Below are 18,428 nucleotides of genomic sequence, written 5' to 3'. Positions count from 1 at the left end.
CATTATTTCAAACAAACATTTATTTCCCGTAGATTTGCATGTGTACATAAACTGAACTTTAAACTCTTCTCTTTACAAAACACACCTCGGCACATTTTAAAACAACTGAAAACATTTAAATCTAGAACAGAGTCTTATGGGAAGGCACCTCGTCATCTGATGGTGCGGTACATCATGAAGTCTACAGTGGTGCATCGTGGGAACTTGCCGATGGAGCTCTCCTCCACGGGTGTGTAGACTTTGATCTGCCGCATGTGTGTGTCTCGTCCGTTCTGGTGGTTTGCCAACACGGCGATCTGGATCATGAAGGTTCTGATGGGATTGTTCACCAGATCCAACAGAGGGATGTGAATCCAACCGCTGGGCTCCACCATCTCCAGCTGCTGCTCACACACACACACACACACGCTCGTGTTACAATCCAAGGGTTTATTTAGAGAAAATACACATTATTCTGATTGTTTAGACATGGTTTTAAGCAAATAAATACATAAATGGACACGAAAGATTGATTCAAGTTATGAAAAAGTTTATTATACGAGACCACAGAGTGATTCTCACTTGACTTGCCTAAGAGAAAAAAAAAAGTCAATTATACCGTTTAACATCATTACATACAAATAATGTACCATAGAATGCCACAAACGACCAATCACAATCAAGTATTTGAGCTTATAGATTAAGGCTATAACGTCAAGTCACCTTTATTTTTATAGTGCTTTACAGCGTAGATGTTTCACAGCAGCTTCACAGTGATAAACAGAAAAAATAACAGAGTCAATGATGCAAACTTCATTAAATATGAGACTAATTTAATTTAAGAAGTAAATCATCGGTGTAACTGTGTGAAGTTCATCTACAGAGTGCATTAGCGCTCGCCTACCTTTTCAGCGCCGTTGGTTCCGGAAATATTTTTCCCATTTCCCAATCATAACATTATAAACTTTGATTTGAAGCAAAAACGTTTTTGAAAATCTGACAAAACTACAAAGGTACAAGACTGTGAACTTAACTGCTTTAGTGAGGGAAAGAACTACAATCCCACAAAGCATTGCAAACAGCATAATGATGGAGAAATATAAACCTACTCATTAACAATATTTTTTGTATGTATATAAAACACTATATTTTAAGCTGTCATATTCAAATATGTGTTTTTGAGAGTGTAGAGACTTCCAAGTGCTTCATTAGAGTGGCATGTTCTGCTTGTTTCGTCTCTTTTCGACTGGTAGAATTTTCTGTACAGCATTATGGGTAATGTAGTTTTTCAGCTGAATTTAACAGCTGAATTTTACAGTGGATTCTGCTTTTAAATACGATTATTTTTAAAACTAAATTGAAATAATGCAGTCTATGGAAGCTTGTTTCCGCCACAGAATAAAAAAGGGTAATTGCAACTTTTTTTCTCACAATTGCAAATTTACATCTTGCAATTCTGACTGTATATCTCATTATTGCGTGATGTAAAGTCGCAATTGTGTGTTATAAAGTCAGAATTGCATGATATAACGTGGCAACTGTGAAAAATGACTTTTTTCTCAGAATTGCATGTCTATATCTCGCAATTCTGACTTTATATCTCACAATTCTGAGAAAAGTAACTTAAACTTGTTAATAAAATCAGAATTTTGAGTTTATATTTCACAATTCTGACATAATTACACACAATTGCGACTTTATTTCACGCAATTCTGACTTTAAATCTTGCGATTGTGAGAAATAAAGTCAAAATTGAGTGATGTAACCACACAATTGTGAGATAAAAAGTCGCAATTATCTTTTAAAATGTTTTATTCTATGGCGGAAACAAGCTTCCATAGACAGCAAAATTCTATTGATTTACAATCTCGAGGCTCAAAGTTAGGCTGTCTTTTAAAGTCTATAAATTATCGTTAAAAATCGGTTTCCCTGTGGAGAAATTAATGTAGTTTTTACTTCCGGAACCAACTATTGAAAGAAAACAACGGTGTGGTTATTCAGCTGGAGTCGGTTCTGTCCGTGATCCGCGTCTCTTACCCGGATCTCCTGCAGGTTGTGGAAGTTGTTTCCCACTCTGACCGAGATCTTGCTGGGAGTGTAGCTTTCATCAGATTTATAATCGGCGTAAATGCACAGCATCTTCACAGTGGTCTTCCTCCTAACATGACACAAGTATGAAAGTATGAGTACTTTCCCACATCATTTGATGAGTGCATTTCCATAACCTTTACAGTTATATTATTACTGGATAAAATTTTTTAAAACTTATTTCATCTACATTGTGCTCACAGACACAAACCAAGTAATCAGCTACATATATAGGAGCTTAACTAGAAAATATATTTACAAAATAAACCTACATGATTTTTCTTTGATCTATAATCATTCATTTTCCACTTTTCCAGTCTTTTGAAATGAATGGCTGGATAATAATGTTTTTTTTATATATATATATATATATATATATATATATATATATATATATATATATATATATTATATATATATATATATATATATATTATATATATATATATATATATATATATATATGTGTGTGTGTGTGTGTGTGTGTGTGTGTTGATTGCTGACGAACATGAAGCTGAGCAACAAGATGGAGCCTATAATGCAGTTAGAAAGAGCCTGAAAATCAGAATATCAGGGCAAAAATGTCCCTGTATAAGTTTTTGTCTTCCTGAATTAATTGAACGAATTAATGAATTAATGACTCAATGACTTTAGACATTTATCGCCACCTACTGGCAGTTTTAGTTTCTTATTTAGAGTCTCACTCCATTAAAAAAGGTCCATATTAATAAAAAAGCCATTAAAGATATACTTCACCCATAAATTAAAATTCTGTCATCATTAAATCACCCTCGTGGCTGATGTAGCCTGAAAGTTTGTGTAAAAAAATTCTATGTTGAATCAAATTAAATATTTATTTCTAAAGCTAAGTCATGACTAGCAGTTATGTCAACCAGTCAATCACACAAACACATTTATTAGCTGTAAACAATAGTTTTATAATGTCAGAATAATGGCAGATGAATCGACCCCCGATGCTGTGGATCAATCATACAGTGGCTGTTTGAGACTCATCGTGGCTCTACCTGAACTGAATGTTCACCAGATGTGGCTGAGAGCCATCGGACTGCCAGTACGTCTCCAGATTATCATCCCTCAACTGGTCGACTCCAAAGCCTTCACACAGAAAGAGAATGACACAATGAAAAACTAAACACAGGTGTGCAATGATCGAAAACAGAGAATAAATGACACGCACACACACACACACCTGGCTTGCACGAGGACAGCGACCACACGGCTTGTGACCCGATCTCTCGGACGGTCCCGGTGCGCTCCAGCTGCTTCGGGTCGGCGCCTGGGGGGGTTTTGGTGGCGGTTGCCATGGTTACTGAGGAAAGAAAATGAGGACAGACAGATGGGATGGAATTAAAAAACACCCAGACAGCATAAAAACATTTATTAAATAATAATAATAATGCAATGTGCAGTAACCCAACCTAACAATAACCCTAAACAATCCAATGTGCAACTGCTTTACGTACACATTTTATTACTAATATTGACATTAATTAGTAGTTTTCACTTAAAAAAAGAATAAAAATGCTCCATGTCCAAAAAACTAAAACGATGGCAATACAATGTTATTTTTTAGATAATTAAAAAAAATATTCTTTCATATATATATATATATATATATATATATATATATATATATATATATATATATATATATATGTGTGTGTGTGTGTGTGTGTGTGTGTGTGTGTGTGTGTGTGTGTTCCAGAACATTATTTTAACTACATAGCATCTTATAATAATATGTAATATGTAATATGTAATATCCAACTGTATGATATATTTATCATAGTGCCATGACAAAATATACGTAATAAACAAGTTTACAAAGTAAAAAAGATATTAGAATTTTACAACAACACACGGTTGTTTAATCAAAAATATCTACCTTTAATTGATGTAATACAACAAAACAAAGCCACAGTTACTCACCGGCACTCAAAAAACACTCCCACAACTGTGTTTTCTTACATCTGTTTCCACAACTAACGTACGTTCTTAAAAAAAGGTAAAATATAATCGTAAACATCCATGCACTATTCGCATTTGCCCGGCATTGGCGCACTCTGACCACGTCACGGTTCTTGAATCGCGTCGCGTCCCTTTAGCGTCGCGCGCTCTCGCGCCATCTTTGCTACCGGTGTTGTCTCGTGCGCGCCGTAGCAGCACGCGCTGGTCGTCTCTTCACTCAGTAAGAAGAAAATCAACGCTTATTAACGTGTTATACTGCGTTGTTCCCATCAGCGGGAGGTGAGCAGCGTTTTATTGACATTTGTAATAATTAAATGGAGATTCATAGGTAGTTTGAAAGACAAAAACGCACCAGCTGTGTGCGCATGCCGCCCTATGCGCGAGGCCTTTTCTTCTTTCATTAAAATATCCCCGTTTTCCACGAATATTTAATGAAAGTCATTCTGAACAAAGTGGAAAACAACTAAGCAGACGTTTTAGAAAGACCATGACACATAATGTAGTGTTTTGGGGGTAAAATAAAGCAGGGAATTCTCTGAGGGAAAGTCTTGCGTCATCTTTCGTTATTCCCACTAGTGTGAGAGAGAGTCGCGACGAGCGCGCGCACGTGCCTCAATATAACCGAATCTGGCTATTTCTGATTGTTTATAGCCGTTTTAAACGTAGATCTGAATGTAACGTTTTTGTGTATAATGTATAAACATCGGTTATGGAGTGTACTAGTCCAATCGGTTCGGATTCAAAGGGTGCTGTGGTGTACTAACCATTAATTAATGATCTGGTCTGGTAATGTAAAGATTGTAGGTTCGAGTCCCTTCAAGAGGTGCATAAACTATGACAGGAGTGTCCTTGTTCAAGATGATAAACCTCAGGTTATTACAGCATAAGTGCAGAATGAGTCACTGCATCTGATAACTGACTCATTATTAATTATCAAATGACTAATATGTTCAATAGGATGACAGTGCAGTCTATGCATGTTTAAACGAGCTGTCACGTGATGCCAGCGCTGCACTGTAAAGATGGCAACTCAGCAACTTCATTCATCCTGAATGTGAGCTGTCTATCTATCTATCTATCTCTGACTCATGAAACCACCACATCAGACCAGGTTCTGCTCACCAGACTTATCTCGTTTTACACGGCTGCCATCAGGAAAGCATTTTGTTGGGAGTGTAACAGCTGGTGTCTGTTATATCTGATCGTTTGCATGAGTTCATGTGTGTTAACAAGTGATAAACTGGTTTCAATGGCCACTGTGAGGGTGGCAAGGTGGTTTCTTAAAGGGATTGTTCACCCAAAAATGAATATTCTGTCATTAATTCCTCAACCTCATGTCGTTCCAAACCCGTAAGACCTTCGTTCATCTTTGGAACACAAATTAAGATATTTTTGATGAAATCCGATGGCTCAGATTCATATATTTCCATTGAACGCTATTTAATGAACACTTGAATGTCCAGAAAGGTAGGAAAGACATCGTTAAAATAGTCCATGTGACTACAGTGGTTCAACCTGTATTTTATGAAGCAACGAGAATACTTTTGTGCGCCAAAATCGTATTGTGTGCCATTAATATCTTAATATGTGTTCCGAAATAGAATGAAGGTCTGACGGGTTTGGAACGACGTGAGGACGAGTAATTAATGGCAGAATTTAAATTTTTGGGTGAACTACCCCTTTAAAGTCCTCTGTTAATTCGTAATTAGATTGTGTTCAGTTGCATTATTAGTAGGGCTGTATGATACTGATATCATTTTGATATTGTGCAGCCCTAATTACTCCCTCGTTAAGTGTGTTATGTTGGCGTTGATCTCTGTATGCGTCTGAAATTGCATACTCTCTTGAGTAGGTACTTATTGTGAAAAAGTAATTGCTCTGCAACCGCTAATAATGTACATTGTACATAGTATGAATCAATGTAATCCAGATGTACTACATTCGCCATGTTGTCATTATCACATGACCTCCCAGCGTCTCTTCACTGCCATTGATAAATCCTGTCCCGTGGCATCATGGGACAGTAAAGTGTCCATCGCATGCACACTTCAGAATCTCACTGGAAGTAGTCGGTCATGCGGGAACTTTTATGAGTGCTATGAATTTGGAAATACTTATTAAAGAGCTGCTGCGTGACTGGGTTTAATAAGGGAAACTGCGAGTAAAACAAATGATTATCAGTGTAAACTAAAGGTTGAACTCGATATAGCGTTCCTTACAACTTACCAAAGATCCAGTGATCCGTGGATATTGACATGCAGCAGGAATCGTGTTTCCTGACATTTATATGAGTCTGACTTCAACACCGGGAAATACATAAAGCAAATTTGCCTGTGAACGCTTTATATTTAAATGCAATATAGATCTAAATCTGGGTGATCACTCATATCAATGTTAAAAATAGTATCCAGCCCTAAAACTTGTATAGTTTTTTGTCAGTTTATATTTAAAAACATCTAATTATGCAGAATATACGATGATAAATATTTACTTGATGAGTTGTCAATACAATATCTAACAATACAATATATAATAGGGTATGATTTTACCCCTAAATTCAGCATATTGACACAAAATGAAAACTGCAAATCCACCTTTCTCTGCCTGGATCCAGTTGTTTCTGTGAATCGCAGCGATCCATTTGCTTCTCTGTTCTGTAGCTTTCGTAAAAATCTGTAAAAATATACCTCAGATTTCTTGTCAAATGTAGTTGTACAGCTCTTTCCCGTTTTAGACTCGTTTATGAGTTTTTCGTGGCATTCACGCTGAAAACAAATGCCGCCACTCAGTCTTTTTGCCACTCAGTCTTTTTGCCACTCAGCGCATACCCTCTATAAACAGTGTTTCTTTGGAATGTATAATGGAGTTTTTAATAGGACAACAAAATGCATGTATAACAGGCCTATAGGATAAACATATCTCTCTCTCTCTCTCTCTCTCTCTCTCTCTCTCTCTCTCTCTCTCTTTCTCTCTAGTGAGGTCTAGGCCTCCTGTTTTCCTGTAGATCTGCGTCGCCGGTGTGCGACATCAACCCAGCCAAATGGCCGACAAGAACACCAGAATCGCTATTGTAAACCACGACAAGTGTAAGCCCAAGAAATGCCGTCAGGAGTGCAAGAAGAGCTGTCCAGTGGTGCGCATGGGTAAGAATCGCACGCTCAATTCGCTTGACTTCAGGCTTTGTGCGTTATTTATGTGTACTCAATTCAAGTCACATGTATTTGTATAGCGCTTTTCACAATACACATCATTTCAAAGCAGCTTTACGGAAAATGCATTACAATTTAGAGTGATTCGTTATCATTCTAACTGTCTAAGTCATGCATTTCAGAAATGTACATATACAAATCTGTGGCTGCGTTTACACTTGGCATTAACATGCGATCACTGTGATCCGATCAAGCAGATCAGATCATAAGCCAATCAGGACACGGTGCGTTTACACCTGTCCACATCAAGTGGCTTCTGTGTCTGGATAACAGATCGGATCTCGCATTCCCAAGGGAAAAAAAAGACGACAGATAAAGGATGGCTCCGGTGCAAAGTCGACCTGAAGTGGTTTTCAGTCGGGGGACATTTTACAAATCTGGCAAAATGATGAGGATGAAGAGGCTGCAAGTGCTAATGATGTGGATAGATGCCGTAATGGAAACGGTACAGAGAAACATATGGGTCCGAGAACGTTGCCAGCTGTGCTGAGGAAAATGTGGGAAAAAATAAATACCCTGAACCCTAAGTAGGTTTACAGAAACGGAGAAAGTCAAAAAGCGTTAGGTTGTGCCCTGCTCATATTTTAAAGGAGAACTCCGGTCAATTTTAACATTGAGCTCATTTTTTTGTAAATTTGGAGTGCTGTCAATACAGAGAACAACGACAAAAATCGGTGTTGCCTACACCATGTTATCCTCTTTTTAAAATTTGCACCCTGTTGACTTCAATGGGGCAAGTTTTAAACCTGCTTTTAGCCTCTTAACATCCTTGATGTGTCATTACAAGTATCTTTCACATCTACTGCAGTCAGATTCACCCGTGTTCACTCTGAAGGAATCACTCACATGACCTGTGCACTTGTAATGACACATCAAGGATGTTAAGAGGCTAAAAGCAGGTTTAGTACTTGCCCCAATGAAGTCAACAGGGTGCAAATTTTAAAAAGAGGATAACACGGTGTAGGCAACACCGATTTTTGTCGTTGTTCTCTGTACTGACAGCACTCCAAATTTACAAAAAAATGACAGTGAGCGGGGCTTAGTGTGACGTCCACCTGTGAATGCAGACACGACGGCTGGATTGCGTTTACATTACACTGAGATCCGATCACAATGCGTCCTCGACTATCTCCGAACCTGGACACGCTGATCGGATAACATTCCCATCAGAAGCGCGTTTACACTGGTCTTTTCAATGTGTATGTGGACAACATCCGGATACGGGTCGCATGTTAAAGGGGTCATATAATGCCATTTTTGTACAAGCTAATATGATTCTTTAGGGTCTAAATTAAAAGTTTGTAATATACTTTAATTAAAAATTCTCATTAGTATTGTAAGAAAACACTAATTTTACCTGGTCAAAAACAGCTCTGTTTTCAGCACGCCGTTTCAGTGCATGTGTCTTTAAATGATAATGAGCTTTGCTCACTCCGCCCCTCTGTTCTGTGGGTACACCGTATCTAACACAATAACCACGTGTTATTCGTTATAAACGTGTGATTATGAATTATATTGAGAACGTCGTACATAGAAAACATGCCGTAATGTACCCTGAGTGTAAACCTTAGACGCATTCATTGTGAAGCCTGCAGCAAGGTTAGCAAATTTCGCAAAGATTAATATAAATACTAATATAAAGGTTGATAAAACATTACACTCACATCTTCTGGAGGTTCAGCAGTAACACGTTGGTACCGATCCGTTTTTTCTCGTTTGTAAAGCTGTCTGGTGTGAAATGATTCGCGTAAACATGAAAGCATGGACGATCGTGGGGAATCCCCGTGAGGGAATCCCCGCGTCAATCCTTTGGGCATATCGCTTCAAAAACAAAACTCAGCCACTGCTTCTTCAACGGCTCAGATTTAGGAACATCCAAATGACTGCTGTGTTCCTTATTACACCAAAGAACAGAACACCACAATCGCTTAGACGCCATTCTACTCCAGCATATCAACAATGGCGGACTACTATGACGACGGCTGTCACAGCTTGCTCAGGGCGGGTCTTGTGTTGAAACACGGCTGTCAATCACAATCGCGGGAGGGGCGTACGATCTTATGACGTCACAATATCGAACGGCTTGATTTCATAGATGGTCAAACATATATGGAGATTAAAACAAAACCACTGGATGGATTTTAATCATGATAGGATGGTTGTGTACAGGCACTGCCAACAGACATTTCAGTGCAATCAACTTGTAAAAGTGCATGTACCATTATATGACCCCTTTAATGCCAAGTGTAAACGCAGCCATAGTTGTCTTAAAATTTAGTAATTTAAGCAATGTAATATTTTAAGGCAGAAACAATGAGCTCTTTGAAGTAATGAATACTTGTTTGTTAACAAATGGATTATGACATTTAGACAATGCAGCATTGGTGCATGTTGATTCAGAGTTTGCTTCATCTGAAGTCCTGAAGTGCTCGTGTGTTTCCTCAGGGAAGCTGTGTATTGAGGTCTCGCCTCAGAGTAAAATTGTCTGGATCTCAGAGTCTCTCTGCATCGGGTGTGGAATCTGTATCAAGGTATTTGAAGGACTCAATCACATCCCTCGAGCATTTCACTATAGCTTAACCCTGTAAAGCATCATATATGTGGCCGGGTTCCCAGACAGGGTTTAAAATGAAGGCCTTAATCTTGTTGAGATTAAGTCTCAATTCTAAGTCTCAATTCGCCTTCTTATACTACGCCCTAAAAGTATGTACTCTTTTTGTGAAGAAAAAGCAGATACTTTTGAGTGTGTAGTAGAAGAGTAGACAAGCTATGGGACATACGATCACGTCATACAATTGCGTCTTTAACGGTTGCTCTCTATCTCATCCTGTCACGTAAACTGGCCTGTCAATCATCTCGTCACACCTAAAATCCTCCACATTTAATTTAATTTCCTAGCGAATCAAAGAGAAATGCAGTTGCACGTCGTTGATCTGAAGTCTTTCATGCGGAGACTCTCCTCATATTAATGCATAATGATGCATTTAAAAGTTAATGGCCAAACGGATCTTTATAAAAGTCCACATTGTTTTGCAGATGAAATATAACACAGATAACATTAAATAAATATATTTTTTATCAGGTTAATCTTTGATTAGTTACTCAAACCTTTATCTAAACCTCTCACCGTCAGTCGCACATATCCGCCATGTTTTGTAGTTTTTTTTTAACACTTTTTACTCATGTTTGTAGTTCCTCCTCCAAAGTGCTATGGGTTGTGGGTAATATTAGCGGTTATAGTGAGCACAGATCCACTTCTGGCATCCTCCTTTCAACATACTATGCTTTGGGACACACTTATTCTAATCTCACATGCCATTTAGGACAGGATAGTGTGGACATTGAGACGCAGGGTTAGTCATGGCTTTCTGAAACACAGATTAAGTACAGAGTACAAACACCTGGACTTTGAAGTCCTGAACTAAAATAAACAAGATTTATTTAAAAACTGTGCTTATCTGAATGAGCATGACTGAGGTTGCCTATAAAACATCGAATGAAACAAATAAAATCTTAAGATTGTGTGAAACTGATGAGCAAAGGAAACAATGGCAGCCGACAAAAGACTGCAATCAAAAAACGTTACTGAACAAAACACTAATGCCGAGTTCATTAGATTTTGCTATTCTTATAATGAGATATTTGTTACAGTTTAGCAGACTACTGACATAAGATGCATATAAATCGTCTCAATATCGATACTAAATATCTTAAGATATTTAAATGCTTAGTTTTATGATCATAGCTTTATAGTTTTAAAACATACAATGATGATTAAGAGATGCGCAAATAACCCTTCCTCAAAACCCTGTTGGTCATATTTGATACTCGCATGTAAAATGATGTCTGGATAATCAAGTAAAGCTCAGCTGCTTCAGTCCAGTAAGTGTTCATCTTGAAATATTGCCAACAATATAAAAGTGAAGACATGAGCTGAAGGTGGACGTTTATACTATTATACTAAACGACTTTTACTTGCTAAAAAAGTCTAAACTATCAACCAGACGACAGAAGGCATGTGATTCTGTGCATCTGGTTTTACAGCAAGGTTTTGATCATGTTGATCACTTAAAGGCCTCAGAAATGTATCTATGTACATGCTTTATAGGGTTAAACATGTTGTCAAATGCTCAATAATTACCATATACTTTACTAATTTCCATAAGTTATCATGTATTTAATCTGATTTTAATTATTTTGTTTCATTAAGAAATGTCCGTTTGGTGCTCTTTCCATCGTGAACCTGCCAAGCAACCTGGAGAAGGAAACCACACACAGATACTGTGCCAATTCCTTCAAGCTTCACAGGTACAAACATGCATCTCGTCTGAGTTATACCTTAATCATGATTCAGTTTGTTGTGTGTTTAATCCAAGTTAGGGCTGTCAAAATGGCTGAAAAGCTCAGTTCGAATTTCATTACTAAATATTTGCAAAATTTGAATTATATTCGAATTCTAAAGGCAATTCTTATTTACAAAAAGTACTGTGTTGTCTCCTATTCCCACAAGAGGGCGCAAGCGAGTGCAATGAGCGAAAATAAACCAAATCAAGCAATGCATCTTTTATTGAAATAAAATGACATTTAATTTTAAAAGTGCATTAACTTTTGAAACAAATAATCTTAAATTAATGATAATTTCCTTAATGTGTATGCAAGGAAAATTATGTTATAGTAGTGCATAAAACTGTGACCTGAGAAAACACGATTCGACAGCGTAATGAACAAACTGCCATTCAGAAACAATCCACTTCTACTCTCTACATCTACATATTGTTCGTCAAAAACACCAGACGCTCATCTTGATCTGCAGCGAGTGCGGACCGCTTTCTGTTGACAGTGTTTCCAGCTGATGAAAACACACGCTTAGCTCTGACCGATGTGACCAATGTTGGTCAAGTATGTCTTTGCATGATTTTTGCCACCAGCTGAGAGGGTTTCCGCCTTTTCACGCCATTTTTCAAATTAACAACGCAGCCGAACCACGATGTACTGGATGTGAGCTAACAAAAACAAACTGTGTCAGTAACGTCATCATCGTGTCTCGTGCGCCTCTTGACACACCAAAAATACGAATGCACGTTTTTTGCATTCGAATGTGCAGGGTTTTTTTTTTTCTTTTCTTTTTTTCTTTCTTTTTGGAATTAAGATTTTAATTTGACAGCGCTAACATGTGAGTGTTCTTGTCTGTTAGGCTGCCCACCCCTCGTCCAGGTGAGGTGCTGGGACTTGTGGGTACTAACGGTATCGGGAAATCCACTGCTCTCAAAATCCTGGCGGGAAAACAGAAACCAAACCTGGGGAGATTTGATGTGAGTTTCTCAACGCACTCACAAACACAATCCAGATCTGATCCTAGTTCACATGTCTGTGTGCATATGTGTATCGTCATGTTTGAGATGTGTTTGTTTAATTTGTGTGTGTGTGTGTGTGTGTGTGTGTTGTAGGCTCCCCCTGACTGGCAGGAGATCCTGGCGTATTTCCGCGGCTCCGAGTTGCAAAACTACTTCACTAAGATCCTGGAAGACGACCTGAAGGCCATCGTTAAGCCGCAGTACGTTGACCAGATCCCCAAAACCGTTAAGGTCAGTATCGGTCTGATTTTAGTTTTTATTTTAGGGTTGTTATAGTTTTATTCATATTTTGAATTGGCATTTATTTTAATATTTTTGGTTTTCTTGTTAATTTTTGTAGTAATTTTGTTGTGCTTTTGTCATTTTCTTCTTCTTTTTTCTTCTTTTTGTTTTAATATTGCTATTAAGGTTCAATTTATTTTTAATTTCAGTTTTAGTTGTAATATACTTCCTATTTAAGATTTTAGTGTTTCAACTTAAACTCAAAAGGCAACATTTCTAAACGGCAGCAATTTTCGTTCTATTTTTATTTTATTTAATTTCAGGTTTATTTCAGTTAACAGAAATGTTATTAATAGTTTTAGTTAATGATAACCCTGGTCAGTATGAAAAGAAGCTGTTAGGGATTCGCCGATATGAAAATTTTGTCCGATAATCGATAATTCTTTAAATTTGATAGCCGATAAATCTAAATCCAAATTTTTATGTAATTTTTTTGAGAGCCTGATTAAAAAACAAATGCATTCATTCTTAACCAAGCGAATCCTATATTAGATAAATCGTATGTATACGCAAAATATACATAATTTTACAACTTATTATTGCACAAAACAAAAGGCTGCGAATGCACTAGCGATCTTGTCGGACAAAATTTCTTATTGGGTCGATAACAATATCATTAAAAATGGAGATATATATCAGCTGATACATAGAAGCTGATGTAAATATGAGGTAATTTTAGTGTTTGACTTGATTGTGCAATTCTCTGTTTGTCCTGTAGGGGTCAGTAGGCGCCATCCTAAGCAGGAAAGATGACACAAAGACAGAGGAGCTGGTGTGTGAACAGCTGGGTATGTACACATGCATTTCTTTTTTGTGCAGTATTACCAAAGTCCCTTTAAATCAAGACATTTCACTCGGAGGCCATCTTTGAAACGCCTTTTCAGTCACATGAGTGCAGATCCTGCTTTATATTTGAAATCACTGATGAAATGACCAACAGTTGTCTCATAAATTGTTTCTAAACACTCAAATCATTACCAAAAAATGCTGTAAAACATGTTCAGTCATAAGCACGGTACTCAAAACACTGACTGTTGTTATAGCAACCGGAGCTTCTAACGTTGATTGGCTCTTTTATTTAGAAGGCGGGACTTATTCCACCGTATTGCGCTTTGCACTTTCTCCCATTCATAGTAATATGAGTGCACTGTTGTACATCTAAAGTTTTTGGTATTATTTCTATATTTAGAAATGTGACTGAATGTTATAGTAGTTTTGTTGCATCATGTGACTGATTGTTCTGTTCCCTGATTGGTCAGATCTGTTGCACTTGCGTGAACGTAATGTGGAGGACCTTTCAGGAGGAGAGCTGCAGAGATTCGCCTGCGCAGTCGTGTGCATTCAGAGAGCTGATATGTGAGTCCCTCTGTGCTGCAGGGTTATTATCCTTAACTAAAGCCATTAAAGGGGAGGTGTGATGCCCTTTCACAAGATGTAAAATAAGTCTCTGAGTGTGTGTGTGTGTGTGTGAAGTTTTAGCTCAAAATACCCCACAGATGTTTTTATATAGCATGTTACAATTGTCACTTTTTGAGGGTGAGCAAAAACGCACTGTTTGTGTGTGTCCCTTTAAATGCAAATTTAAATTTGATCTGATTACCTCACGCAGACACATACTGAAATTTTAAAAAACGTTTAGCCTTTTATGTTCGAACCTGAGCTGAACAAAGATGGAGAGACTCAAGAAGAAGTGACAATATGTAGAATGCAACAGGACAATTCTGAATAGTTAACTCCACATCAGCTACATAAAATTCATCAACTAACCATCTTCTAGTCATTGATTAGCATATTCTGTCTGTAAATCGTGTTCCTGGGGGCGGGGTTTATGTAAATTGTAGGGTTTGTGATGTCACTATGCCGGGAGGAATGTGGTGTAGTCTCTACCAGCCATTTATTATAGTCCTTAAAAAGAGATTTCTTTAAAAGCAAATATCTCCCTTTGCTTTCGTAACTTTGCAGATGTTGTTTATGCTCAAAAAGCAACATTACACACTAAAGTTAGAAAAGTGAAATCATAATCAACCACCCCTTCGAGAACATTTTTGTTAACTGAAATAAAGCAGACATGATATAGAATATATATGTTAGATTAAAAACAAAATTAAAATTGGAAACTAACTGAAATAAGTTTGTTGAAACACTAAAATTACTAACTGGAAATTAACTAAGACTGAAATATGATTATAACAAACCTAAGTAGTGCTATTAAAAAAATAAAAAAATAAATGACAAAACTGCTCAAAAATGAAAATATATATAAAAATATATATATATATATTTTATAAAACTATAATAGAATATAAATATTAAAATTATACTGCTGTGCTATACACTTAAAAAGAAAAGTTTAATGCTGAAATATATATTGTAATATTTTAAGTTGGCTATGATTTTTTTTATATATATATATATATATTACATTTTCATTTTAGTAATCAGTTTTAGTCATTTGTTTTGTGCTGTTATGCCAATTTTATTATTTTTTTTTTTTTTTTACTAATTTTAATAGTTGCATTAGCAGCATTTTTAAGTTTTTCATTAAATATCTAATTATTTTTTCAGCTTTATTTCAATCAATGAAAACACATTTGAATAGTTTTGGTTAACAATAACAATAACACTGGTATTAATGTGGTTTCTCTCCCTGTAGTTTCATGTTCGACGAGCCGTCCAGTTATCTCGATGTGAAGCAGAGGCTGAGAGCTGCCATCACGATCCGCTCCCTCATTTCTCCAGACCGGTGAGTCTCAGAGTCCTTTAAAGGATTAGTTCACTTCAGAATTAAAATTTCCTGATAAGTTACTCACCCCCACGTCATCCAAGATGGTCATGTCTTTCTTTCTTCAGCCTTAAGAAATTAAATTTTTTTTAAGGAAAACATTCCAGGATTTTTCTCCATATAGTGACTTCAATGGGGTCCAACGGGTTGAATGTCCAGATTGCAGTTTCAGTGCAGCTTCAAAGTCTCTACACGATCCCAGCCGAGGAATAAGAGTCTTATCTAGACAAACCAGCGGACATTTTATTAAAAAAATTAACATTTATATACTTTAACCACTAATGCTCATCTTGCACGTAATTATGTTCAAAGGTCACGCGTGTTCCGGTTCAGAAATGTAGGATAGGGTGAAAAACTTGTTGTTTTACTATTATTTATCTATTTATTTATTTATGGTATTTGACTTAGTCTTTGCACGTTCACTTTCTAAACGCTTGTACTTCCCCCTACGTTACGCTTGACCTTTCAACATGATTACGTAATGTGTGGCGCATCACAGCCAGTGCAAGACAAGCATTTGTGGTTAAAAATATATAAATGTTTATTTTTTGTATAAAATGGCCGATGGTTTGTCTAGACAAGACTCTTATTCCTCGGCTGGGATCCTGTAGAGACTTTGAATCTACGATTTGGACCCCATTGAAGTCACTATGGAGAAAAATCCTGGAATGTTTTCCTCAAAAACCTTAATCTCTTTTCGACTGAAGAAAGAAAGACATGGACATCTGGGATGACGTGGGGGAGAGTAAATTATCAAGAAATTTTAATTCTGAAGTGAACTGATCCTTAAATGTTGAGGAAGCACATTCACTAACTCCTCTCTACCAAACCCTAAACCTCATATTGCTCCGTCTGTGTAGATACATCATTGTGGTGGAGCACGACTTGAGTGTGTTGGATTACCTGTCAGACTTCATCTGCTGTCTGTATGGCGTGCCCAGCGCCTATGGTGTGGTGACCATGCCCTTCAGCGTCCGAGAAGGTACGAGCCTCTCGAAAACATGCATGTGATGCTCAGAAGTGTGTGTTTTGAAACGGTCCCTGCGGGTCCTTAAAGTCTTACATTTAGTATCAAATTTGAGGTTATTAAAGTCTTTAACTCCCCCTGTGGTGTAAATCCAGCTTTTAATGTTGTGTGTCTATGTGGTGTTTTTAATGTGCTTTAAGACAAACCATGTGTAAATTCATAAGTCGACTCCATTGCTGAGTATTTCCTCCTTAAAACTGCAGTGAACCAAAGACAGTCTCAAAAACACGCTTTGAAATCGCTGGTGTTTCTGACGTCACAAACTACCCTGTAACCAATCAGATCATCGTGTGATTGAGCCTTAGCATATCATTAACAGTGAACTAGCAGGGGAGACTCGAGAGAAGCAGGTTATCATGTATATTTTTCTGTTGATGTGAAAAATTGTGTACATTTGGCAATATAGCGGGTGAATTATTAGGGCTGGGCGATAAAACGATAACGATATGTATCGCGGTAGACACCTAATCAATATCAATAAAAAATGCGTTCGATAAAACGTTCGATAATTTTTTTTTTTTTTCGTTGGAACCAACCAGCAAAGCAAGTTTGATTGCATGAACAAAGGCACTCACTCTCTAGTAACTAGATAAAACAGAAAAAGTCAGCTCGCCTGACTTAAAGTCTGACCGTAGTCAGACCATGTCGTCTGCAGATTATGCAAGACCGTCGTCAGTTTCTCTGTTATTCGCGTTCTGATGCGGCTGTTCTAGCGTGTGCGTTTCTCAGCGCGTACATGTGAAGCTCACATGCACTAAAAGCCTGTCTACCAGCGCCTGAATACTAAGTAATCTTTCGAGTCTTATTTTGCTAATACTGTTATATACACACAAGGTTTACATAAACTAGTCGGATATGTCTAAAGTAAAAGCAAACTTGAGAAAATTGAGAGAAAATCTGTTTGTCAAATGCGTGTATAATAGACGCGTCGCGCGCAGCTCTTAAAGAGACAGTAATAGTAAACACGCTGCCGCTTGTCCTTAAAGGGATAGTTCACCCAAAAATAAAAATTATCTAATATTTTCCAATATTAATATTTTGAAGAATGTGGGTATCCAAACAGTAGCTGGTCCCCATTGACTTCCATAAAAATATACTATGGAAGTCACTGGGGTACATCAACTGTTGGTCATTCTTCCAAATAACTTTTATTTTCAACAGAAGAAAGAAACTTATTCGAGTTTAAAACAACGTGAGAGAGTAAATTATGAAAATTAGAATTTTTAGGAGAACTATCCCTTTAATGTTAATAAAACAACAAAATGTAAAGAGAAAATCACTCACTGCTCTTGACTAATAACTTTATTAATAGCTTTAATAAGTATCAATGTATAATTTATAGAAAATAGAAAGAAATAGATTTATAGAATTTATAGAAAGAAATCGTAATATTATATTTTTGCCATATCGCCCACCCCTTTATAAAGCATTTCTTACGTATTCTTTAATTTTGCACCTTAATGTTAAGAGATAATTGTTAAGTGTTCATTGTGATTTTAGACTTTTGAGTTTTCCATGGTCGTGTTGACATTTCTGCCTTTATAACTGATGGGATTATAATCAAAGGTAGGTTAAGTTTAAAATAAAAAAATCTTTAAATGTAATATATTTGTCTCCTGGACTGGTCCTTATTTTAAATATGTTATAAAAAAAATCAATAATTATCGATATCGACCGATATGAAACACTTATATCGTGATACAGTTTTCAGCCATATC

At 36.9% G+C, this 18,428-nt stretch overlaps 2 protein-coding genes across 5 annotated transcripts in view; one reads left to right on the top strand and one right to left on the bottom strand.

Moving 5' to 3' along the window:
• anapc10 (anaphase promoting complex subunit 10) lies at positions 1 to 4,686 on the bottom strand. 4 transcript variants are annotated; one of them, XM_081386846.1, is made up of 6 exons: positions 4,018 to 4,676; positions 3,278 to 3,397; positions 3,093 to 3,183; positions 2,017 to 2,137; positions 703 to 745; positions 1 to 383 (listed from the first exon to the last, which is right to left on the bottom strand). In XM_081386846.1, exons 1-5 carry the CDS (start codon positions 4,112 to 4,114, stop codon positions 737 to 739), a joined length of 438 nt encoding a protein of 145 aa, XP_081242972.1. In that variant the 5' UTR covers positions 4,115 to 4,676; the 3' UTR covers positions 1 to 383; positions 703 to 736. The 4 variants fall into 4 exon arrangements, with proteins under 4 accessions (XP_081242972.1, XP_081242970.1, XP_081242971.1 ...); XM_081386847.1 differs by having other exon boundaries at positions 240 to 570; positions 4,018 to 4,686; XM_081386844.1 differs by lacking the exon at positions 703 to 745.
• The window catches only part of abce1 (ATP-binding cassette, sub-family E (OABP), member 1), a 22,107-nt gene continuing 7,857 nt past the window's right edge, over positions 4,179 to 18,428 (top strand). Inside the window, exons 1-10 of the mRNA XM_081386818.1 lie at positions 4,179 to 4,335; positions 7,032 to 7,199; positions 9,711 to 9,796; positions 11,476 to 11,573; positions 12,460 to 12,577; positions 12,713 to 12,850; positions 13,620 to 13,689; positions 14,161 to 14,257; positions 15,555 to 15,644; positions 16,544 to 16,665. Coding sequence (XP_081242944.1) covers positions 7,097 to 7,199; positions 9,711 to 9,796; positions 11,476 to 11,573; positions 12,460 to 12,577; positions 12,713 to 12,850; positions 13,620 to 13,689; positions 14,161 to 14,257; positions 15,555 to 15,644; positions 16,544 to 16,665 — 922 coding nt within the window. The 5' untranslated portion in view covers positions 4,179 to 4,335; positions 7,032 to 7,096. The remainder of the gene's footprint in view (positions 4,336 to 7,031; positions 7,200 to 9,710; positions 9,797 to 11,475; positions 11,574 to 12,459; positions 12,578 to 12,712; positions 12,851 to 13,619; positions 13,690 to 14,160; positions 14,258 to 15,554; positions 15,645 to 16,543; positions 16,666 to 18,428) is intronic.

The sequence above is a fragment of the Scardinius erythrophthalmus genome, assembly GCF_964197995.2.
Source record: "Scardinius erythrophthalmus genome assembly, chromosome: 15".
NCBI lineage: Eukaryota > Metazoa > Chordata > Actinopteri > Cypriniformes > Leuciscidae > Scardinius > Scardinius erythrophthalmus.
The sequence above is the reverse complement of the archived record's forward strand: the minus strand, read 5'-3'. Positions and strand labels throughout refer to the sequence as shown.

Bases quoted from the DNA above. Each gene is read 5' to 3' on its own strand.
- anapc10 (XM_081386844.1), bottom strand. From the start codon at position 4,114: ATGTTTACGATTATATTTTACCTTTTTTTAAGAACGTACGTTAGTTGT. The intron at 3,184-3,277 runs GTGTGTGTGTGT...TTCTGTGTGAAG, and splicing joins GCTGTCCTCGTGCAAGCCAG to GCTTTGGAGTCGACCAGTTG. The intron at 2,138-3,092 runs GTAGAGCCACGA...GTGTCATGTTAG, and splicing joins CTGGTGAACATTCAGTTCAG to GAGGAAGACCACTGTGAAGA.